Genomic DNA, 24,053 nt, shown 5'->3' on the forward strand with positions numbered 1-24,053 from the left:
TACGTTTAATATTTTAATTGTTATGAAATAGTTTTTAAGTATTTAGAAAACTTAATAATAAAGCTCTATTCGCAATATAAAATATAAATCAGTCATTAAAATTATATAAGTGCAACGCGCAACTTTGTCAAATTATATTTAAAATAAAAATTGTTAGTAATTTATCATAAGTATAATCTGAATCTAAATTCCATCTCATGTTGAGCTATTCAACTTTTGTTTGAATATATAGCTGAACATGTATTTCAAATCATTATATACTTCCTTTTAATTCAGCAGCAGTATCACGAATAGCTTTAAGTGATTTTATATGATTCAGTATTGTTTCTGTTATTAGAATTTGTTGCATTCGATGGAGCAGGAGACCCTCATTGTATATTTTTAACTCATTAACGCTCTTGTGCCACGTTATTATTTTTTATTTGATTCAGTCGTCAAGTATTTGAATGCAGCCATCACTGCAGCTATTGCAGTTCCAACTGCAATTATTGTTCCTGAAACTATGATAGAATAATAAATATGTCTAATATTCATGCAAATATATTAGACAATAGTTAATTGAATTATCATGATTCCAATAATTTCAGAGTTCACGTTTGATGGCTTTTACAACCGATTTTGGCATGTGATTTGCATTTTTACAATATGTTAAAATCTGTACCATTTAAAGATTGTGTTGTTGGGGAATTGTGAGATTCTCGGACTTCCTCTCGAGTCACTGAAAAGAATCAATCAACTAAATTTTGAAATACGAAGTCGATTCTTTGATAATATATTACAATACATACCACATACCAATTGATTTTGCAATTTTTCTAATTCTCTTTTGCTTACTAAAAATGAAAAGAACGTTGGTAACGTTGTCCATGAATTCACATTTAGAATAAAAAAAAATATATATATATACATATATTTACATTCTACACTTACAAATGAATTTTGCTATAATATAGGGGTCATTTTCAATATTTCTCTCAATTGTAATAATAATTCTTTTTAACAGTCCTTGTATATTAAGCATTTCTGCAGCTCCTATCTTCGACAGCAAGTTATATTCCTTGTGCCAGAAATCTTTTATTTCGCCATTCATAGTTGCTTCGTAAAATCTTTTTAGCATCTACAAAATTGTGGTTAACAGTTACACAAACATGAATGTTCTCATGAAAATTAAACTTGAGATGATATAACTCACATTGAAAAATATGCAAGTTTTGGAGGCTGCTAAGAAATCCTTATCTTTGTTGCGTTTTTCTATTTCCCAGTAGAACAAACTTTCAATGTAATAACTTGCAATACTATGCAAACCTTGTATGTCTCTAAATTTCTATTTACAAAAAATCCTTAACGTTTCACTGCATGATCAAAAATCAACGTCGATTGAAATAGTAATATTCATAAGTAAGTACCTTCATTTGCCTTATCACTGGCTTGACATCCGCGCATTGTAGTATCTCCCTTTCTTGTTCGTAAAAAAAAGGTCTCCATACGATATCTGTATTTGGCATGTTGCCATTGTGAAAAGGCTTAGCAATAGCTCTCCAAGTTTTTTCCTATATAAAATTACACTTGTTACACCAAGATTTTGATTTCCTTGTCTCTTAAGCAGCCTTTGTTCCTTATATTTATCATTGATCATGGCAATATGATTGATATTATGTGTCAAATACCTTTTGTGTAATTTTACGAAATGGTGCAGGAGGAGGATCTGTAAATTCCATTGCTGCAACCAGATCTACATCTAATGTAACACCTTCTACATTGATGTATAATGTAAATGCTGGACTGTTTTTCGATACACGTATCTGAATTAAATCAATGTACATTATTAATTATAAAATCAATGTAGATTATAATTAATAATATACAGTGAACTAAAATTACTTACTGTATATTTCTTATTATTTATAATCAAGTATTGAGACTTTCCACAGTCTGTTGGTAAAGAAAGTAAAGCCTTGGTAACAACGCTTTCCATCCATTGGCGAAATTCGTTTTGATTTAAATATAAATCATTATTAACAAATTTTTTCAAAACTCTAAACAGAATAAAAATTTACTGTATAAAGGAACCGTTCTTTTTAAAGATAAAATTACGACTTACTTATACGGCATTAATTTGGAGCGCAAAGTGTCGTCCTTTAATTGAATTTTAATGAATGATTTACATTTACGATCGGATTGTATCTATAAATAACAAAAATATGTCAACTGATATATATCTAGTTTCTTTACAGACAGTGATAAATATAATAATTAAATACATACATTAATCGTGTTGTAATTAATAGGCAATTTTATAATTATATTGAGATCAAACTCTTCCGGTGAGCCGAATCTTGTGCCTTTGTAAAAACTTCCTACCCATTTAATTTCCTGAAAATTGTCTTTAAAAAATGCATCGCATTCTCTCATTCGCTGCAGAAACTCATAGATGACCTATTATTTATTAAAGTTACAATAAATTATTTTCAAAATCAAAATTGCTGCAGTAGAAGTACTTATTTTATGAATTGAATGACAAAACAACGAACCTCTTTAAGGTACACATTATTTCGTTTGACCTGGTAACTTTCTAATGTCACATACTTTTGATTTATACTTTTAAATACTTCATCACTTTTGAACCTCCGATCTTTATAATTGTAGTCTAGTATGATACTCATCTACATAAAAACAAATTATGTGAAAATATCGTGCCATACAAATAAAATTATTCACTAATAAAAATATGCTACGTTTCAAATACAGTACATATAAAATGTGGAAAAAAAATAATGACTCACTTTGAAAAATATTCGAATATTCGCTCTATGAAATCGGATAGTTTGCGGTTCAAGTGATTTTCCGCTTACAGCTAGTAGCTCGATACGATGTTCGTGAACGCTGAATACGTTATAGCTGCTGGTTACGATTGCCTTTACACTCCTAGCCGCAGCTTATCAAGAACTATTTAGCTACTAACACACGTCCCTCAGATATTATACGCACTCGCTCCAAGCTGGTATTTTAAAAATTTAAAACGAAGAATGAAATCGAGTACCTTATTACAGTACCGATAAAACACTACTTACTACATTAGATTTCACTCAACTATAGCATGTCGAGAAGAAATTCTTTACAAGGTCAAAAATAATAAATTAACAAAAAAGTACATAAGAATCTTTAAGGATATCATGAAAGTCCATAGTAAAAAAAATTAACTTAAAAATACTTATATTGTGCTAATTTAAATGTTACATAAAAATATATACCTTTACATTTAGCATAGTTAAAATAATAAAGTTGCTCAGTCCAGTATGCTTCTTGCAAATTTTCGTAATTTCTCCAAAGCTACCGTGGAAAGGCTTTCTCTATTGCATATAAAATATTTTAATTCCTCGCATACATTATTTACGCGCACTTCTAATTTCAATTGATCCACGTATTCATCAGTCGGTTCCACGTAAGTTTCTACTCTTGCTTTTTTTTCATGACGCTCATCGGTATTTCGTTCGTGACACACGTGCTGATTCTTGAGCTGCGGATACTCCCGAGATAGCGCACACATATATTCTATCAAAGACGGGAATCGTTCTAATTTGTAGTACAATGTGTTTGACAAATATAATCGCATGGAATCGCGAACCAGGGGATTCGCCGAAATCGCACTTGCTATATTAGTAATGAGAGTATCATTAGGACACACATGCGCCAAGTAGTCAAAACTTTCAAGGGATTCCTGACGAACCCATGGATTCTGGTCCTCTAACAAGCAACAGTAAAGATTGGAAACTGTATTGGCTGCTTCCATAGAATCGCAGTCGGTAAAGATGTCCAGGCAGTCTTTCAAATAATGAGAAATCTTAACGCGCACATGAGACTCCATATGGGGATATATAGAAATCACATAGGATAAGATCTGCAATATATAATAATTAGATTATATAGTCAAAAATCATTTTTAATACATAATTACGTCATACCGTGGAGAATATGTTATCATCGATCTTCTCAGGTCGAGTACCTCCTAGTAGTGCAATTATTAATCTGGATATAAGTTCTTTTTGCATTCCCTCACATTCCTCTGCTGTTCTAGATATACATTTCCAAATATTCTCTATGATTCTCATAGTATTTTCGTTCAGTCTCTGAGTAGTAGCTTCGATTTTTTTTAATATCATAATCTGTAATATATTTTTTTAATCATGAAAAATTGTCTCACTGTTTCTATATTTATTTCTTATATCGTCTTACCAGATCGGTCCAATTTTTCATACAGGGCTGCTGATACAGATTCGATAAAATTATGGAGATATCATTGGTACATGATGAGTTTCCGATATATAACATTGATTTTGCACTCAAGGATAAATGATCTTTTAGAGGCATCCAATGTCGAGGATTCGCAGACGTTAATTTCGTCACAAAGAAATCCTTCATATCTTCCGAAAGAAAGGGATACAGTCTTCTAATTAGACAAGATAACATAATAATTTCCAGATTGCTTTCTCTCTCTATTAATGTCTCATAAATTTTTATTAGATAGTTGACATGCTCGTAGCATAATTCTGATGAACCTATTCTGTAAGAATTAAATGTAGCATCAATAACACTGCCTCCCTGAACGCAGCTCATAAAATTGTTTAGTTTAATATCGTTTACTCCTTATCTGTAGTTCATATATATTCTACGAACTAATCATATCAATCACACGATAAGTGGAAGACAAACCGTCCAATCAAGCTCCAAGTGTCCAAGGCTAATAGAGAACTCCAAAATTCGCCACTGAGTAGGTACTTTAGCAAATGCAATTCAACTTTTTCGAAATCACTTGCTGGAACTTGAATGATAAGACTAAGCACTGAGATTACAGTTACGTCATAGATAGAAAGCCCAGCTTCTTCGTTCCCTGATGCATTTTGAATACGTAGTTGTCCAACGCAAAGTTCTTGGTGCACTGTTGACAATTTTTTCAATTAACTTTTAGCCTGACAATTAATTTTTTAACTTTTGTACTAACAAAGTTCAATATTTTTGAAGAGCAAGTCTAGCAGAGTAAACGGTCCTTGTAGCCATATGTACCAGGATGTGTACGTCGTGCCTATCAATTTTTTAACTATACTCAAAGTCAGTAAGTGATAACCGACAGCATTTTTTGATTCTTCTTCGCCACACTTAAGGAATATCTGTATATTTGAATTTAAATGAGTATCAAATATTATCTTATTATTTTCGAAAAACAAACCTGCTGGAAGTTTGCCTCTTTGAATATAGTATTCAGAAAGGGTTCTGTCCCTATTGTAACACTGTGTTCAATTAATTGAATGACTTTTTCATTAATTCCCTTCGCTCGTAGACAACTCGGAGAATTTCTATCGGACAAGAAAGAAATTGTACTAAGAGCAATATTAAAGTATACCAAGCAGTTAAAGATCAATTTTACCCGTGAATCTCTGCAAGTAAATTGATGAGAATACCAATTGTATCAGACTCCAAATATCCGCAGTAGGCTGAGCAAATTTTATTAAGATTCTTAAACAACAAACTACAGCACTTTATCGATCTGTCTCCATTTCTGCTATCAGGATTCTATAAAAAAAAAAAAAAAGATAAACAACAGTTTAGAATACTCATTATTTTTCATAGTCAGATAACTATATATTTTCTATGAACTAAAGACCTGCAGCGATGAATGTAAAAGAGAGAGAATATGATCCGATAACGATTTCAAGTGCACCGTAATGCACGTGGGTAACACACGTATTATTCCATGACGATGGATCGATGCCAACTTTCCAAATGCCGTCCAGACATCAGCAAGAGTTTTCAAGTCAATTCCATGAACCAGCACGGCAATCTCAGTAATGGTATCGATAACTGAAATAAAGAATGACATTAAAAAAAAAAATGAAATTAACCTGCTACACTAATATGTATTTAAATTGCAGGTCATTACCATTGATCAGTATATCAATATCTGACTTTACATTGGCATCAAAGAGGATCACCTTTTCGAGGTTATCGAAGAATAATTTAAGCGTCGAATTGGTCTTGTGAAAAAGGGCTGCGAGTTCCTTCGAAACCTCGGTAAATAATGGCCCATAAACACTTTGGCTGTAAAAGGTAATCTCAGGATCGCATTAGCTCGTATAACAGTTTGACTTTACGTAGTTAAGCCGATTGGCTCGTGACGGGTTTACCTGACTTTGCAATGCTCGACAGCTCGTTTTGCTACTTCTGGTAAAAGCACGACAAGCGATTTCACCCTGGATACTGATACCCTGCGAAGGCCTTCCACGTGGTGCAAGCACTCCTCCCAGGACTCCAGTAATCGCTCACACGATTCAAGACTGGCTTTAACATCATCCCTTGAAGGTACTGTGCTTTCATTTGTCGTATTTAAAGTCTGTAAATTTATAAAAGAATATTAATATCTTATTTCTCTCTTCTTTGAAGCTCGCCAACAGAGATAGACGTAGTCTTATCAGGTCGCTACTTCACGAGTATACGGATAGGCAGTATTATCACCCGCAGTTTAAAAAGTTTGCGAAACACGATGAAAAGAAAAACGCTCCTTTAATCTTCGCGTCGGCGAGAACAGATGTTCCTTTCGTGTTAAATATGAAAACTTACCTCAAGAAATAATTGACGTCCAAGAGGTAGAATGCTGACGAACAATCCTTCCTCGAGTATATCGACGGGGCATATAGATAAGCATTGTTTGAGGGTATCTTGAAATTGATTGACTTTATGTAAAAGATCTTCATGTTCTAGAGAGTCGTGAATCGAAGCGTCAAGGAACCATCAATATAAAGCATCGATCAATAAAATAATACTTGTCTGTCAGGATAACTAGAATATTATCCCTGTCAAAGGTATGAAGAAATTAAAAGGATATTTTTAACTTTAATATATGACTCTCAATGTCTTGATCCATTATCGAGAAGTCAAAATCCAGGGAATCCACAAACTGCGCAGAGGATGTCGTTGATTCATCCTGACTCGTCATATTACCTGCACAGAAGATTAATGAAGTAATCAAGTCGATAATTAGGTATAACAATAATCATTGAATCCGTTGGTCAACAATTTGGATGAGAATGCACAGGATGATGCGGCCATGAAATTCTTGGGAAACTCTGAGGGAGTTTCTGATTGCCCACAGAAGATCAAGATCTCGCAAAGAGAAGATATACATATATAAAGAGGAACCGGTAGCTGAACTCGCAAGGAACATCACTTTAGTGTCCCGCTCCGATTTTGATGAAACTCAAATATGTTGTAGCGCTTGAAGATCTAAGAAACACGTGTTTTTTTTTATCGGCGGTAAAACGGTTTTAGGGGGTAAGAAGAAGAAGGCAAGAAGGGATAGACCGATTTCAATGAAAAAAAAAAAAAAACTAAAATAATTGTCCTTCCACTCTGCAGACTTCCGCCTAGAGGTAACTACGGTAGCTAGTACACCATAGTACCAGTTTTTATTATTTTATATGTGAAATATATTTTATTAATAGTCCAAAAAGTACTTTTCATTTCTCGTAGCAAGTGGTATGTATAAGTAGTAATCGTCGTTCCAGTACTGCGCTTTAATAAATTGTCGACAAAGTTGTTGTGATCGAGGGGTGATTTATTTGTCAGTGATAAACCTTTTGAAACAGATAAGAAACGAGAAAGACGCAATAATATTATTTTAATACCGGAACTTTTACGTAATGCTTTTCTTATTACTTGTACATACAACGGGAGAAATTCAACCGCTTGATGTATTTGGATTCCGCATATGGAACAATTTTGTACGACACTTTTCAGATAGTGCATTGTTATTGAATTCTGATATCCGTTTACACTTGAGAAGTAATGTAATTAAATTACAATCTCTTACGCATAATCAACTGTCATTCCCGAGGTATATGAACCTTTTCAAATATGCATGGTTCAAAAGCAATTACATAACCAAAAATCCAGAAGAATTTGAAAATTTTATGGATTTTGGTTCCAGTCAATCTTCTCAAGCACACTGTGAAATACCAGGTAATAATGTTGCTGTTATAAGATGCGCATGGTGCAAAAAATTTTTATGTTTGCAGCATTTTTTCGATGATTTTCATTTACGTACGAATTTCGAACCATCATTGCTATAAATCATAATAGCAATGTATAGTTAATAAGAATATTCATGTAAAACTGCTTAGCATTCAGGAAACAAAATAGAACTTGCATTTAAAAAATTAATCATGAAAAAGAATTGTAAAACAATTTCTAAACTAACTTGGTTTACACTCACTAACGATGGGCGGAATGTTAAAATAGTATTTTATTTATCAATAAGAGGCGATATTTATATCTATATCCTGCGTCCGTAAAACGTCATCCGTTCGGCGAGCGGGAAACGATAGCGACGCCGAGTCACGCGTCGTGGAGAGGAAACGTGAGACAAGCCAGGATAAGGGCCAGAGGCAGGCGAACTTCGTTAATATTCATTTATTGTTTATCGACTGTCACTAACAAGAATATTTTTAATTAATTTACACTTTCAAATTGCGCGAGAATTGGTCCTATATGGAAATCCATGCATCGGTACGCAGGGGGTAGTTCACCCCCTTAAACGTGACTTCCCGCAAAAAAGCAAAAAACATGTAAACTTTAATTTTACTTCCTCTATCAAATGGTACGTGTTTAATTAAATTCCATTTGTAAGTTTTTTAAATAGGGTGAACAAAATAATAATCGAGGGGTGGTTCACGCCCACAAGAGACAATTTTTTTTTTCAATGTCTAGGTGCACTTTACATTACTCGTGACGAGAAACATTTTAGTTTTTTTTTCATTGAAATCGGTCGATCCCTTCTAGGTGAAACTGCATTACCACCCCTCGACATGCCGAACTTTGGGGGTTGATTTTACCCCCTAAAATCGTTTTTCCGTCGATAAAAAAAGCAGACGTGTCTCTTAGATTTTCAAGCGCTACAACATAGTCGAGTTTCATCAAAATCGGAGGGGGGCACTAAAGTGATGTTCCTTGTCAGTGAAATCAGATAAGAGTACCGATTAGAATGAGTCGTTAATAGGGCGCACTCTGTTACCGGATTCGGGCCAAGTTGAGGGCAAGTTGCATAAGTTAAAAGTTCCTATTTAAAGTTTCGGCTTGAACGAGAACGATTTGAATGATCGGTGAGCGATACCATGGCAACTACGGACAACAAGCTGTCAGATGATAGGTAAAGTTTTGATCAATAACAGGTGACTGCTAGAGTTGAGTCGAGTTCGGTACTGCCGGTGGTGTATAGTAACACGGGGGTTGCTTTAGTAGGGGTAGCATAGTGGATGGTAGTGGTTGGTAGTAACAGTAGGTTGTGTTAGGGGTAGTAGTAAAAGCATAGTAAAGGGTGTAGGTAGTAGTCCTTATGGAAGAGGGCAATGGATGGAGTCGGAGTTGGGGCTTGGGGTTTGGGTTTGGGGTTGCCGAGGGTGAGGGAGTCAGTCAGTCGGCGTGTGCCAGCGCCGGCGGCTCACCAACAAGACTGCATCATCCTCAAGTTATCAGGGGTCGACGGGGTAGTCAGGATCTTTGGGATCCTCATGGTTCTTACGAGGATCGAGGTGAGTTGGATGCTGAACCTTGATCCGAGAAGCTGAATAGGAGTTTGCACTTGGGATGTACAGAGATAATTTTATTTTCTAGTACACATGTATTTAGACATGATTTTAAGACTTGGTAAACTTTCAGAGTATTGAGGAAGTTCATCCTGTCATCGGGGGATACTGCTCTTCAAGGTGTGAAGCCTTCCGGGGGTTGTCGACTTCAGACTGCCTATACCTTAGCCTTTCCTGAGGTGGTTAAACCTGGAGAAGTTCACTCAGGTGGATGCTAAGGGGGACATTCTCTGGGACACAAATCTCATCCTACTGGACTGTCGTTTGGTCTCAGGACGCTTCCACCGGAAGTCAACGTATCCACTGGCAGATGTCGTTGGGAGTCAAGGAAGCTTGAAGAAACTTATTTAACAAGGAGATTGAGTAAGGCTGGAGTGAAGCAGATAAGAGGAAGCTTATTATTCCTAATAAATAAATGAAAAATGTCAAGTCTACGACGTCCACCCGGGCCAGTAAGGCAGCTATCGTTGCAGCAGCCGCCACGTCGTCAGCAGGTACGGAGACAGAGATCAGCGGAGGATGAAAAGCCTTTGCAGATTTATGCGAATCCAATACGCGCAAAGTTATGCCCGGTCCAGAAGTCGGACTCCGAGCGTCCCAGGGTAAGAATAGCTTGGGGTGACCATGACTCTTCAGGAAACCAGGTCCAGGTCATCGCCCGTCAGCTGCCAGGAAAGCCGCGTCCTCCAGCTAAACCCACAAAATTCTCATCCAGGAATCTACCCCACGAGAAAGCTACCATACTCTACTCTAGACAGGAACTTGCTGAGAGGCTGCGACTCGCTTGGAAGCAACGAGAGGATAACAGGTCCAACTTGGACATCTTCCTCGCGCATAACACGGTCGAGGAACGTTCCGAGTCTCAGATGTCGACCAGCACGTCCATCGCCGCTCCGCGTACACCGGCGCCGAGGGTTGAGAAGAACCTTGCCAAGGAGGACGAGCGACCTGTTCCTAGTATTATGGTCAATAACAAACCCATTTGCACGATCGATCAAACCGACTATCAGCAATCGGAATCTATCAATAGTGAACGTGATGCGAATCATGCGATAGAAACTTCTATAGATACGAGAAGCGATGAGATTATGGATATGGGATTTGTAAGAAGTACTGAAGAAACTACGTCATTTATTGAATGCAAGACACTCGCTTCGAATTACTTAGAAGAGGAGGTTACTGACTCGGTAGGGAAGGAAGTCACTGAAATTTTGTCATCGAACAATCTGGACGACCATCGTCTCGAAACTATTATGGGTACGACGAAAGATGAGACTAATGAGGATAACCCGAGGGAATTAAAAATATCTGAAGTCGACGTCTTCACCACGGAAGAATTAATAGAAGTCGTCGAAACGGTAGTGAGGGAAAAATCGTGTATGAGTATTCGTTGCAGCAGCGATGCTACAATGTTTCTACCAGCCTCTTTGAATTCACCAAAACAAGACAGTACCAGGATCACCCTGGACAAGGATCTGTCCCAAGCGAAGATCAAGCGTGCAAACTTTCACGACTGTACGAACAAAGCCTTCGTAGCTCCACCCGTGGAGAAGTCAGGAACCAAGGAGAAGATGCTGAAGGATAATATTTCCGAGAGAACGACCTCGTCTCGCAGAACAAGTTCAGCTCCACCTCAACGTCGGTCAACCAGTGCACCAGGTCCTAGAACACAGGTAAACATTGTGATCGACGCGACCGGAATTGCCAGGGCGGATCCATCGAGTCAGGAAGGTAAATTGCTCGAGCGGAAGGATACGGTATCAGGGACGACATGCAACGAGGCGCCGGTAAAGACCGCAATTTCCAATCGGGCGATAAAATCAGCGCCAATGAAAAGACGTGCGAAAAGCGGAAAGCGGCGAATCGCCATAAATTCAAAGGACGGCGAAGAGGACCAAGAAAGACCAAGGCGTGCTACCGGAAGCCGAGTAAAACAGACCTTGGAGAAAAAGAGTACCGACGTTATCACAATGGTGTCCCTAGTGAGCTCAGCTGACAGTGATAGCGACATAGATCGCATTTCACCACGGGATGATAAACTTATCTATGAACTTCGCAACAAGCTACCCACAACACCGATTATCAAGAACAGCTGCTGCCAGCCAATCGCAACATCAAGAAAGCCCATTAAATCGGGTGAGCCAATTTCCAGTATTGTCTTATCGTTTCATTGAGAACAATCAGAATTGCACGATACCTCTTAAGGCTGCCTCATAGACACACGGTATCTACGTCAGGAAGGAAGCCATCTTCGGATTGAAACAATTAACTCTGAAACGACTAAAGGGCTGTTCATAGGTTATGTCAATAGTTTAATATTGTACTAGGGACATTTGAGGTACGATCACGATAATACACTCCTGACACGGATTCCATTTAATAATGATAACCGTGCAGAGACGCTGGGACCGTGAAGAGGCCGCGATAATTGACCAAGTTAATTAGAAAAGACGTGACACGCGAACGGTACATTCCACGAATAATTCTTGGACGCCCCGTCACTCCTACCCCTTATACAGAAAGCACCATTGAGTATACAGGACTGAATTTACACCTCAAGCTACGTACACTCAGACCATTTAGAGCTAACTTCAATTCAAACTTCGGGGTACAGTAACGTGATTGCCTCAACTACTAATCTAAAGACGTGCCTTTCAATTTAGTTGGTTCACGGTTCGCGGATTGAATAACACAAAATTACTTCACAACACCATGCAAACTTTAGTTATAACAGCCGGAAGTCCTCGAGTGTACCGACAGTGTATGCATGTATATCCGGTGTAATCCATGAAACTTTGACTCCTTGCCATGAACTGTAAGAAGGAAGTCGAGTACCACGAAGGAGGTCAGCTTTATAATTCCCCGTTATCGTTAATGAATGAGAGATCAGTTGGTGCACCCGTACAAATCATATGTTATGCTTTCATTCGCAGTGAGACAAAATCGATGACACACGATACACCTGGCCTAGTTTTTACTGAAGGCTTTGTGGCCCGCTGAAACTGATGAAATTATTACAGCCCAGTACATAGTAAACCGGGTTATCTTCTACATAGACTAGAACCATAAAATCGGAAATTTAGGCTAGGGTGCTCTGCGCTATGCGCCATTACCCTGATCTCGTTCTTGGACCCTGGGGATGTCCTTGGATGCAGTTGATAAACTACCTACAATCATGAGTAGACGGATTGATATTCTTTGGCAATTTAGTATTGATTATTTTTTTAACGTTTGTAGGTTATATCACTCAGACAAGTTTGCCGATAATTATTCATTGGATTTTTTAAATACACTTAGTAAATTTGTTCACAGTTTCCTTCCAGCAAGATTCATTCGACGATGAAGAAGAGGTCACGAAGGATGAGAAGAAATTATTGCAACCACGTTACACATTTGTTTATCGTGGAACCGGAAGTGCCTTGCCTACACCGGAAGAGGCATCGATTTGGAGATCAGAAGTCGGCACAACTCTGTCTACAGCAGAGTTGAATGGCGACGACAAAGAAACAACAGAAATTCTTGTTACCGATCGTGAAAAACGATGTCTTGCTGTACCTATTGGAGATATTCGAGACAAGAAAAGAAAACTTTTACGCACACGGAGTATACCACCTCGTGGAGTGTGAGTAAATTTGACTAATAATAATTGAGAGAAGAAAAATATTGTCTCTTATTATTGTAACCGGCGTTGTCATCGATAATACCAAATCGTTGGTACTCAATTTTATGCAAAAGGCAGCCATTTTTTTCTTTGCAATCCACCTGAGCGCGACCTTTCAAGACTATGGCGGATACTAATAAAATTATACAAACTGATAGGAATCACGTTGCTTCAACAGTCAACATCAATCTTACCGGTCACGTGAGGCAAGGATGAAGAAAATGATATTTTACTCTACTTATGTCTACTATCACGTAAAAATTCGCGAGTTCCTCACGAGCATGGATTGGTTTCGATTGCTTTACGATTTATGACATTGGCAGAAAACTGGGACAATACCAGATAGACAGAACGTGATGGGGAAAGGCGACACGGCGGGTACCGTCGTGCGCCACAGTATTTTCTATATATATTATTATTATTATGTATATGCTATATATATATAATGCTTTAGGGTCCTCTCATATTTTACAGAAACTTTCTAGAAATAGAAGTGTAGAAACCTGCAGGGTGTTTTCGTTCTCGTGACTCTGAACTTTCCAATGAATTTGACAATGAAATGAGTATAGAATTTTACAATTTTCGTCTTTTCCTTCATCTGTTTATTATTATTCAATACGTTTCTCAGATCTGAGAGTCACTATGTCAAAGAGCATTGAAGTGAATCGATGGTATCTGCAAAGAAATAAAGAAAAATCTCAAGGATATCTATTGAGCTTGACATCGTCTCTGTAACTTATTTATTTAATATAATGTCATTAGACTTCTTATAGTTTTACGAGTCACGGTAATTACAATACTAGCAGGTTATCCTTTGACATTAAATGTCTCAAGTGTACGATTACAAGGCAGATTCAGTAATTCATTAATCATCCTTAGCACGATATTGTTGAGGTTATATCATTTTTTTTGTGACTCATCGACAACCCTCTTTCGGATAAAATATCGAGGACGTGACTTTCCTTGGAACTTTGACAAGGAGCTGATTCATAGTGTTTCTACTTAATGATTTTACGCTCCCTTAACTGAACTTTTTCCGAGGATAATTAAACGCCGAAAATTTTAGTAGCTCCGCAATATAAGGCTTTGTAAATTATACATGTACTCCGTTGACATAGCAGCAAAATCTTCTTCCTTTTATTATAATGATTCCATCGTTGACGATTGCATATCGATTCTTCCTGTTTCTATGTTCCGTATATTTGAACCTGGCAGAAGACGCGAGATTAATGGAAACCGTTACACAGAATTGTTGAAGAATTGAGTAGTCTCATATAAGTGGGTCGATCGATTAAACGTATTCTAAATCTAGTGTCCTAATACTTTGTTAGTCATTAAGTTTGGAGTTATCAGAACCGAAGGGTATATTGGTACTAATTTTATCTGCATCTTGCAGAGGGAACGAGAGACAGCTGATAATGACAGAGATTCAGAATTCGGTGCAACAATCAAAACAGGTGACGGTTACAGAAAGCAGAAATCTGTCACACCAAACGCAGGTCTTGTCTGAGGTTTCTACATTGAAGGTAAATTAAGATAAAATAAAAAATGTATGCTAATTGTGAACACCGTGTATTATTAATTAATGTTTTTAACAGATTGAATCCAGCACAACGATTTCGGTTTCTGATGCGAAAACTGATAGAGCACCCGCTGAGCCTCAATTTCAAACCATCAAGGAAAAAGAATGTTGGCATCTTTATAGGCGAATGTGTGATAAAGGAGTTTATGTTTCATTTGACACTGTATTAAGGTTAGTCGAAGTATTAATAATTAATATAAATCAATTATACCCTTATACTGAATCTAATGAGATGGTACCGTTAATTACTCCAGGGGTATGTTGACACCTACTGAATATCGGTTACGTCAAAAGGAGTTGACTCAGGATTGCTGATGATTAAATCTTCAAGAACTTTATTCTATTCTTCAACGGGAAAGTTTTGATTATAAAGAAGGTTCATGGTTATATTTATAAGAGGAGACATAACGTTATAATATTCTGATAGGAGATTCATAATCATATTCTGATAAAGTAATGAGAACAATTTTTGATGTGACATTTTGATGCATAAGATTGACCGTACAGGATTTTCTCGTTGAATGAACTCCATTAGAAATGCTGAATTGTCACAGAGTTTAGTTTCGTGACCTTAGATAAACAATGAATTCACAGGCGACGATGCTTTTGCAATGTAAATGCTGTGAGTTGTTCCACAACTTGTCACCTTAGTACATACATACGTGATATACTTAATACTCAGATTAGTTTGTACGAGCTTTAGACACCTACTGCCTATTTTTTAGAAGGTATATAACAACGTAGAGGCGTAGAGACTGTTAATATTGTATTCAAGAATCTCTGCAATTTGCCAACGATTTTTTAATTCTTTTAACGAGGAAATAGCTCCTAGTATATTATATTAATTCACTTTCCCTGTTTTGTACGAGATTTTCGATGACTTCTTTTTTAATGTAATATGTATTGCTCAATAAACAGTTGAAATGTTGTTATTACAGAAATTTTACTGTATAATTATATATCTATTTCCATTACAAGTTTTATATATCTGTGAGTATAGGACCATAATCATAAGGAACGTTTGACAATCTGTTAATTTCTCTGTTCCATTAATTTGAAATGGGCGCTATTTGATATTAACAATTGAATAATTGATAATGTGCCGGTAAGAATTTGCAAGCTGAACGTAATAACACTGTTGTCCGGGAGGTCGCTAAAATCCAATAGAAACTTTAGACGCATAGCTTTCGCCTCTTTAAACCACATAGTTTATGTAATCCGGAATATCAAATGTGGGTAATATCTGACAATCGTATATACTGACTACTATCTGACACGTAGAATGCGTAGAATGACAGTATTCAATTAAGCTCGATGTAATGAGGAATGACATGTTGAGACACCGGACGATATGAAACGGAAAGTAATATAGGTTTTACAATATAACATGCCATGATTTTCATTCATTATGTTCTGTGGATTTTGTGACGTGCAGTTAATGATGCCGTTACCAAGAAAATATGGGAACAGCGTTCACGTCGACTACAAAGCTCGACTTGAGCACAAACTTTACTTGGTATGTATAGTAATTAGCATTGACAGTAAATAATATTTCATGTTCTTCATAGACATTTATAGTTCAAGAATAAAGCGTGTGGTGAATTGTTTAATAACTTTATCTTAAGTGACTTTAACTATGTTGCAGCTTTTGCTGTTGAAGCAAAATTGCTTGTTCTTAATCATTTAATGTGATAATGATTCGACATTTGGCCTTTGTATCTTTCAGGCGAGAGAGAATCCAGAGCCAGTATTTGATGTATCGGAATGTGCATTAAAGCATGTACCCTCTGGCATTTATTCTCTGTGCAAAGTTTTTAGGAAAAAAGAATTATGGATGCACCACAACAAATTAAACTCCCTTTCTGGTGGAGGTGCCTTGAGCGATTTGTCGCTTCTTACTGTGCTAGATCTCCGTAACAACTATTTTATCAGTTTGCCACCAGAAATAATGTACCTTGTATCCCTTAAGGTATAAAAAAATGAAAAAATTAGACTTTATATTTTGATGTTAAAGCATTGTTAACCATAAATATTTTCAGGAGCTTTATCTACAAGAAAATAATATTCGAAAGCTGCCAAATGAGATTGCATGCTTAAGGAACTTGTCGATTTTTAATATCTCAAAAAACAATTTAAAGTGTTTGCCAGAAGAGATTGGAGAACTACGGCAACTCACTGTGTTGGATATTAGTCATAATAGTGCTCTACAAAAATTGCCAAAGTCTCTGGGTCATGTGCAGCAATTAACAGAATTAAAAATCGATGGACTGAAGATTTCTTATCCAGCTCAAGATGTTCTTAGTGGTGGAACGATTGTGATCATAGCTTTTCTGGCAAGTGAATGCGGTATTGAATACTCTCCTGAGGATTGTAATCTAGAAATAGAATCTAGAGATACAAGCTCTGAAGATGTCAGACCGATGTATCAGAATAAGGACAACGATGTTCAGGTATTTTTCTGTTAAAGATAACAGTCAATTTGATGTTGTACAGCACCATTTAATTTTTTGTTTTCATTTTTTAGGCGACAATAATGAAGTTAGAAAACTTAAAGGCATGTTGGTGTTTTTTGTTTTAGTAAATTTAATTTACTTTCTCAGTAAATTATTACTTATGACGCACAATATCTTACGTTCAATTTCATAATAAATTATGATATATTAGTTTTGATACTTTGCCCTTATGCTTTGTATAATTTAAATATATTATTAATATGCATCAATTATAAGTTATTATAACAACGTTAGATATCTTTGTCTTACTAAACTGTGCTTATAGGAACAGAGACAAAGTGCTTTACTGGAACTGGAAAAGAATATGATAGAACAACAGAAGTACGAAGAACAATTACAATCGACATTAAAAGTTCACAGAGAGAAGGTAATACAATCAAGGATTGACAGATTGATATATTAATATATTAATATAATAAAACATTGTTAAGCTTTTGGAAGATTTGGCGATACAACAGAGCCAACTTGAGCAAGAGATAGAGAAGGTGCAACAAGAACGAGACTGTAATCGTACACGTTTGCTTTCATACATTTATAATGGTAATGCTAATAGTAAGTTTGTAAATTTTAGACAAATTACACAAATGTTCCAATTACAGTGGAGAAAGAAGCTGATAATGTCATAAAAGAATTTTTACGAAGCAGTGAAGAGGAACGACAAACTCAAGCTGAACTTGTTGAAAAAGAAAAACGAGAAGAATTGCAATTACTTTCATTATGTCATTCGGAACAATTTATGCTCCGCACAAAGGACACCCTTGGTATGTTTCAAATGATTAAATACACCAGAAAAAAAGATAGTCCTTGGATTAACACCAATATTTGTGCATCTATAGTCGCAATGGAGGAATTACTACAAGAGGAGCTACTTCAAGAACAAAAGCTCGAAGAGTACACAAAGTTCAGAGATTATACAGCGCAGTCTTTACTCAGCCTGTAAGTATTTTTGAAGCATATGATCCAACGATACTAAATATTCCTTAATTTTATTTAATATTACAGAGAAGTGAGGAACAATGATCAATTAACGCAAATAGTTCAGGGTCAGGAAAGAAATCGGCAGGATTTAGTAAACAGAATAAGAAAGGATGAAGCATTACAAAAAGCAGCTGTTGCTGCATTGCTGGAACGTAGTGATGCACGTTCCTGGAGTATCGTACAGCAAGTCAATTTGGTACAGTCTCAATTAGCAACCCTGACAAATATTGAGTTGGAAAGAAGAAAGTTTGAAATGAATCAACAACTCGTAAGTTTCGAATATCCTCCTAATGCATTTTACACAATACAAATATTTCATTATATTTATAGAATGACATAGCTGACAAAAGAGTGACGCTGAGCGCCATCCTTCTCAATTTATTGGATCAACAAGAAAAACGGAGAGAACAACTTCTTGAAACTATTAAACAAATTGAACAACAACGTGATATTAACGTAATCACTTTACATAAAGTTAAACTACTGATTCAAATATTATTCCATAATCATACAATGTAGAATTTTCAATTTTTAGAATACAAGAAGAGATAGTCTTTTCTGGTTAATGCAATACCAATCGTTAATGGATGCACGACCTCAAGGTTTATTAGAAACTTTAGAACCAACATTGTTGCGTCATGTTGCAATGGCAGGTGCATTGCACTGTTTACCCTTTTTAGCAACTCTACCATCCTTACTACCAAATCCTAATGACGACCAATTAAGAGCAGTATGTATAGTTTTCCTATTGCTACTGCTCATGGTGGACCTAGTATAAATATATCATTCTTGATGATAAATTTTATCAATTTGTAGATTGGTATTCATAATGAAAGTGACAGAGCCGCCATAATGTTGGCTGTTCAGAATTATTTGACTGAAAAGAAACTGTGTAATATTCAAGAGGCGAGCACAGTGCCCGCTGTCCCATCTGCACCACTGAAAGAGCCTTCTACAAGTTCAAACCAACAAAACTCAGAAGAAACACAAGGTATCAACGTGGCAGAATGCGTTGTTTGTTTGGATTTGCAAGTAAGTATTATTATTCATTTATTAATTAATTCATATGTTAACAACTTGACGATGCGATTAACGACGATACTTCTTGTATTACAGTGTGAAGTGCTTTTTCTGCCATGTGGTCATATGTGTTGTTGCACTAACTGTGCAGACATGGTGACCTCTGAGTGTCCCATGTGTCGAAGTTCGATAGAGCGTAAAATCCGAGTAATTATGCCGTAACATGTTAATGACTTTTTATAAGAACTGCACAATATTGTTGATATGGCTTAAATACTGCATTTTTTCTACCTTTAAAGCATCACAAAGATATAAGAATTAAGGAAAGCATTTTAATCAGATAAAAAATGAGACAGTGATGGTCTCAAGTAATTATTATATAGATAGTGATTGTAAATTATTTCAACTTTGTACTTTATTCTTTAAATCAGAGAGCAAACAATTTTTACGGCTCCTGGTGCATGTGACAATGTATCGTTCACATCGGACAATTACACAATGTAATTTAATTGAAAAAATGTATTTTCATAGGGCCTAGATTCCAAAAATGCAAGGTGCAAGGCACCTGATTCTCCAAAATTAATTATAATTATATATTTTTACCATAACAAATTTTATATGGAATTTGAAAATATATAAATTTCATTAGGCATATTGTAATTCAGATTGACTTGTGTAAAATTATTTTATTAGCAGATGATGCGATGCCAGTTAATAATTATGTTGAACTTCAATTGTGCTGTACTATAAGATGATAAACTCATGAAACGTAGGTCTAATTAATCCTAGTCTTTTATTTGCATTATATCAAAAGTGCCATCATAATAGCATATAGTGTATGAATAGTTGATTCCTACATACAGTAGGATGTAGACTGAAAAAAAAGAGTAGATAGGTAACGGTTTTTTAATGTTTTAAAGAGATTGGCTTTCAAGATATTAAACATTACAGCTTTGGACAAAGTTCTCAATGAATGAAGATCCGCAAAATATTGTGACTGGGTTAACAACTTTAGTATAGTTCATTATTTATAGGCGGTGGCTTGTGTAAATATGAAAATATCATGATACATTAGCACTGAATTATTATTGCTTTTGTTACACATGCGATGTTACGACACCAAACTCTTTTGACTGTTCTCTTTGAATAAATGAATTTCAATACAATTGTACTGTTAAAAATCCATTGCATTAAATATAAAAGTTGCATGTATTCTGTAAACACTTTAACAATAATATCAATGCCAAATTGGATTAATGCTCTGAGACAATATATACAAAAATATATCATAGAGTATGTATGTCAGTAGTATATGTTATTCCAGGGAAATTTGTATAAATAAGATTATTATAAAGTATCATTCGTCTTCAGGAACTTCAGCTCCATCTTCGTCATCTTTTTTTTGTAACTTTTTCTTAGACGTTGCATCTTTCTTTTCCTTCTGTGTCCTCTTGAAATTTTCCAGTGCCTCCTGAAGATGATCAATGAATTGATCAAACTCAATCTCTTCCATTGCTTGTATCACATCAGGTCCACTGATAGTTTTACGATTTCCCTTTTTTGCAATACTGTTGGCTGTTGATGTAAGATATAAAATAAAGATCGAAGCAGCCTTCGCAACAGCAGCACGAGCTTCTTTCCCTATAGTAACTCCATTGGGTAATGCTTCCTTAACAATTCTTGTAACAACTGCATTTGGTAAATTCAGGTCTTCTAAACGTTCAGCCATCTAATAGAAACAAATAAAATGAACTTTCTTTTTCTGACGAACGTCATATAAAGGTAATTTTTGAAGGTTACAAAGCATCAAATATTTATGTAATATAGATACTTACGATTTTTCTTTTAATTTACAATAATCTTCTAATGCACAATGAATAAATGCACCCTTATTATTCCTTCCTCTTCGATAAATAATCTATGTCAAGCATTCATTAAACAGATACACTGTTCCCGCCAGCTATCCAATGTTTGTAATTCTAGAACGAAGTAACTTAAAGCAAATACAACGTAGATTGGATAAAACTCAACAAAATTCAGATTTTATTCTGTTAATACCTAATCACATAAGCAGATGGCATAGCTGTCTCGATCGACTGAGAATCTCTAACTTATAACGTTCTATCCAAAGCAACGATTTATGAAGTTTCTTCTACGTCGTCTGCGCTGCGACTTGACAAGTGCTGTCACGTATTGACAAGTAAACTGGCATAACACCATTGATAACATAGATTCAATTGGACGGCGATTTAACGGGAGGCATCATTCGGAGAAAAATGGCAAAAATCGAAGAAGCAAACGCCCATATAAGGCAAGCTGAAAAAAGGTACAGTAAAGGACTGAAATTAGATTGGAGTATAAATCCATATTTGCATGATCTATATAAAACCTAATTAATGTTCAATTTATCTGTTTTTTAGTTTAAAAACGTCGCTATTAAAATGGAGGCCTGATTTTGAAGTTGCTGCCGAAGAGTATTCACAAGCAGGTTGGATGTGATTCACAAGGATAATTGTAAGACGATGATTTAACTTGTTGTTTTTTATAGCTACGTGCTTTCGTGTTGCCAAATCATTCAAAGAGTGTAAAGAATGTTTAATGAAGGCAGCTGATTGTTACAAACAAAATCGGTCGTATCCTTTTAATTATTAACATTACATATTTCTAATAATAATCCTAGTATCTAAGAGTAGGTAATTTAATCAATGAATGTTGATTCCTTACCACTTTGAAAGATGGTTTCATGCTGCCAAGTAAGTATTTCATAACTGACATTATAGTCACTGATAAAATACAAACAGATTTTATAACAATAAATATTCACAGGTGTCTGGAGCAAGCGCTGCTTGTATGCAAAGAAGTGGGCAAACTTTCCGAAGTTCCAAAGTTAGCACATTCTGCATGCTCCCTTTATCAGGAACATGGATCGCCAGAATCAAGTGCTACAGTTTTAGATAAAGCTGCTAAGATGTTAGAATCAACTGAGCCTGAACAAGCATTACAATTGTATCAAAGAGCTGCTGATGTTGTTATGGTATTATGCAAATTCTATTTTAAACACTAATTTATTAGAGCCTATAATTCATCATTATTACTTTTTAGAATGAGGACAGTCCTCGACAGGCAGCTGAATATATGAGCAAAGCTGCTCGAATTCTAGTAAAGCTCAAGATGTATGATCAAGCAGCTGATGCAATTCGAAGAGAAATAGGCATGCATCAGCAAATTGATCATATATCATCTGTTGGGCGACTCGCAGTGGCATTAGTTTTGGTACAACTAGCTCGTGGCGATCAAGTGGCAGCTGAGAAAGCTTTTAAAGAATGGGGAAATTGCTGCGAATCTCCAGAAGTTCAAACCTTAGAAATGCTATTGCAGGCCTATGACAATGAAGATGCTGATTCAGCAAGATCAGCATTAAATAGTCCATTTATTAAACATATGGATGTGGAGTATGCAAAGTTAGCACGAGGTTTGCCGTTACCCCAACAAGAGTACGCTATACCACCTGCAGGTGTAAGACCAAATGCTGCTGCTTCCTATATTTCTCCTAATGCAACTAAGTTGACTGGACAAGCTACAATTGAAGCAGAAGTTAATTACGTCTGTACCAAATGTTATTTTCCTTATTGTAGGATTGTGCATTGAACGATTCATATTTCATTTTTGCCAACAGAAAGAAAATACGGTTTCGCCTGCGAATGATGAATCTGAGGAGACTAAGCCAGAGCAAATAGAAAAGCCAGCTGCTCCAACTCAAGATGTTGCAGGTAATGAAGAAGATGATGAATATGAAGGAGGTCTTTGCTGATTGCTTAATATGTCAAATTTAATGTTAGTGCATTCAAGTTTGAATATTATATTTGTCACCTATCCATGATTTGTTGTACTGGCTCATGTATAACTTAAGTGAATTGCTAAACAGACTAGATTATTATTAGCGACAAGCTACTTTATTATATTCTACCGATTCCTGCATGGTTCAAGTGAATTATCATTTAAGATACAATACTGCAATACTGCAATATTAGCAAGGTAACAATGAAATGTTATGTGTAGTCTCACTTTGTGAGCTGGAAACGTATATGAAACGTACGATGCAAGACGTAAGATTACACATATGAGCAGCATCAGTACTAATGACATAAATGATAAAATCTAATAGACTTTGCATTTTATTTGAACAATCCTACTCTGTACAGCTATAAATTCTATAATCATCTAACGCAATGCTTCAATTAAGATAAACTGTTTATAATTAAGATAATTCAAACCTCTCATGTTTATATGTTATGATCTCCAGTGCTGTTTAAGGAACTCTTAAAGTTATATTCTTGTGAATTGTATTTGCAGAAACTGATTGACAAATAAAACAGTTGAAGGAAAATAACTTCTTCAAATATAGGTTATCTATGTTTCATAGTGATGTAGAAACTAATATTTCATTATCCTACCTGAAAAACGGTGTAGCCCACAGTTGCGTGATATCCACTAAGAAATCGTTGCACTTAATCCAAAGTTGTTACAAAATTTGTCGTAATTACATTTTCTCACAAAAATTCGCAATCAACACGTGAAGGTTTGAACTCCGCGGAAAATGTAGCAACGTTCTCAAAGACATAATTCGATTCAAGCGTTGTGTGAATGGTGTAAATGGACAGTTGTTC

General features: G+C 35.8%; 5 protein-coding genes across 18 annotated transcripts; 3 read left to right on the forward strand and 2 right to left on the reverse strand.

The window, feature by feature from the left end:
• LOC107263405 lies at nucleotides 1–3,222 on the reverse strand. 8 transcript variants are annotated; one of them, XM_025080766.1, is made up of 12 exons: nucleotides 2,784–3,222; nucleotides 2,532–2,663; nucleotides 2,266–2,436; nucleotides 2,102–2,184; nucleotides 1,886–2,036; nucleotides 1,668–1,802; nucleotides 1,407–1,550; nucleotides 1,193–1,324; nucleotides 931–1,117; nucleotides 789–833; nucleotides 662–718; nucleotides 1–494 (listed from the first exon to the last, which is right to left on the reverse strand). In XM_025080766.1, exons 2-12 carry the CDS (start codon nucleotides 2,661–2,663, stop codon nucleotides 412–414), a joined length of 1,320 nt encoding a protein of 439 aa, XP_024936534.1. In that variant the 5' UTR covers nucleotides 2,784–3,222; the 3' UTR covers nucleotides 1–411. The 8 variants fall into 8 exon arrangements, 5 of the variants coding, with proteins under 5 accessions (XP_024936534.1, XP_015586062.1, XP_015586065.1 ...); XM_015730576.2 differs by having other exon boundaries at nucleotides 1–500; nucleotides 2,784–3,221; XR_001536675.2 differs by having other exon boundaries at nucleotides 418–500; nucleotides 796–833; nucleotides 2,784–3,220.
• LOC107263400 (DNA polymerase epsilon subunit 3) lies at nucleotides 2,866–23,975 on the reverse strand. 4 transcript variants are annotated; one of them, XM_015730567.2, is made up of 14 exons: nucleotides 23,841–23,975; nucleotides 6,878–6,993; nucleotides 6,613–6,759; nucleotides 6,180–6,385; nucleotides 5,936–6,093; nucleotides 5,660–5,856; nucleotides 5,423–5,568; nucleotides 5,225–5,351; nucleotides 5,000–5,165; nucleotides 4,711–4,936; nucleotides 4,234–4,561; nucleotides 3,963–4,163; nucleotides 3,258–3,898; nucleotides 2,866–2,998 (listed from the first exon to the last, which is right to left on the reverse strand). In XM_015730567.2, exons 2-13 carry the CDS (start codon nucleotides 6,986–6,988, stop codon nucleotides 3,287–3,289), a joined length of 2,625 nt encoding a protein of 874 aa, XP_015586053.2. In that variant the 5' UTR covers nucleotides 6,989–6,993; nucleotides 23,841–23,975; the 3' UTR covers nucleotides 2,866–2,998; nucleotides 3,258–3,286. The 4 variants fall into 4 exon arrangements, with proteins under 4 accessions (XP_015586053.2, XP_015586095.1, XP_024936490.1 ...); XM_015730609.2 differs by lacking the exons at nucleotides 2,866–2,998; nucleotides 3,258–3,898; nucleotides 3,963–4,163; ... (9 more) ...; nucleotides 6,878–6,993; nucleotides 23,841–23,975 and adding exons at nucleotides 20,454–21,115; nucleotides 21,222–21,365; nucleotides 21,445–21,580; XM_025080722.1 differs by lacking the exons at nucleotides 2,866–2,998; nucleotides 3,258–3,898; nucleotides 3,963–4,163; ... (8 more) ...; nucleotides 6,613–6,759; nucleotides 6,878–6,993 and adding an exon at nucleotides 20,454–21,115 and having other exon boundaries at nucleotides 23,841–23,974.
• LOC107263395 lies at nucleotides 6,224–15,802 on the forward strand. 3 transcript variants are annotated; one of them, XM_025080750.1, is made up of 9 exons: nucleotides 6,224–6,354; nucleotides 6,436–6,638; nucleotides 6,754–6,854; nucleotides 6,938–9,578; nucleotides 9,706–11,768; nucleotides 12,945–13,254; nucleotides 14,690–14,819; nucleotides 14,892–15,046; nucleotides 15,130–15,802. In XM_025080750.1, exons 5-9 carry the CDS (start codon nucleotides 10,055–10,057, stop codon nucleotides 15,188–15,190), a joined length of 2,370 nt encoding a protein of 789 aa, XP_024936518.1. In that variant the 5' UTR covers nucleotides 6,224–6,354; nucleotides 6,436–6,638; nucleotides 6,754–6,854; nucleotides 6,938–9,578; nucleotides 9,706–10,054; the 3' UTR covers nucleotides 15,191–15,802. The 3 variants fall into 3 exon arrangements, with proteins under 3 accessions (XP_024936518.1, XP_015586046.1, XP_024936517.1); XM_015730560.2 differs by having other exon boundaries at nucleotides 6,754–9,578; XM_025080749.1 differs by lacking the exons at nucleotides 6,224–6,354; nucleotides 6,436–6,638 and having other exon boundaries at nucleotides 6,756–9,196.
• Nucleotides 16,079–20,348, forward strand: LOC107263398 (E3 ubiquitin-protein ligase LRSAM1). Of its 2 annotated transcripts, XM_015730563.2 has the most exons (13): nucleotides 16,079–16,391; nucleotides 16,602–16,844; nucleotides 16,915–17,325; nucleotides 17,400–17,429; nucleotides 17,654–17,755; nucleotides 17,820–17,928; nucleotides 17,988–18,149; nucleotides 18,225–18,324; nucleotides 18,391–18,634; nucleotides 18,697–18,822; nucleotides 18,902–19,096; nucleotides 19,183–19,398; nucleotides 19,483–20,348. In XM_015730563.2, exons 1-13 carry the CDS (start codon nucleotides 16,284–16,286, stop codon nucleotides 19,606–19,608), a joined length of 2,172 nt encoding a protein of 723 aa, XP_015586049.1. In that variant the 5' UTR covers nucleotides 16,079–16,283; the 3' UTR covers nucleotides 19,609–20,348. The 2 variants fall into 2 exon arrangements, with proteins under 2 accessions (XP_015586049.1, XP_015586050.1); XM_015730564.2 differs by lacking the exon at nucleotides 17,400–17,429.
• Nucleotides 21,573–23,773, forward strand: LOC107263409 (gamma-soluble NSF attachment protein). The gene is made up of 7 exons (XM_015730591.2): nucleotides 21,573–21,712; nucleotides 21,807–21,874; nucleotides 21,935–22,019; nucleotides 22,122–22,139; nucleotides 22,213–22,420; nucleotides 22,489–22,989; nucleotides 23,063–23,773. The coding sequence occupies exons 1-7, from the start codon at nucleotides 21,663–21,665 to the stop codon at nucleotides 23,195–23,197; spliced, it is 1,065 nt and encodes a 354-aa protein (XP_015586077.1). The 5' UTR covers nucleotides 21,573–21,662; the 3' UTR covers nucleotides 23,198–23,773.
• Nucleotides 23,976–24,053: the final 78 nt, after the last annotated feature.

The sequence above is a fragment of the Cephus cinctus genome, unplaced genomic scaffold (assembly GCF_000341935.2).
Source record: "Cephus cinctus unplaced genomic scaffold, Ccin1 Ccin1_scaffold0153, whole genome shotgun sequence".
In the NCBI taxonomy this organism is placed as follows: domain Eukaryota; kingdom Metazoa; phylum Arthropoda; class Insecta; order Hymenoptera; family Cephidae; genus Cephus; species Cephus cinctus.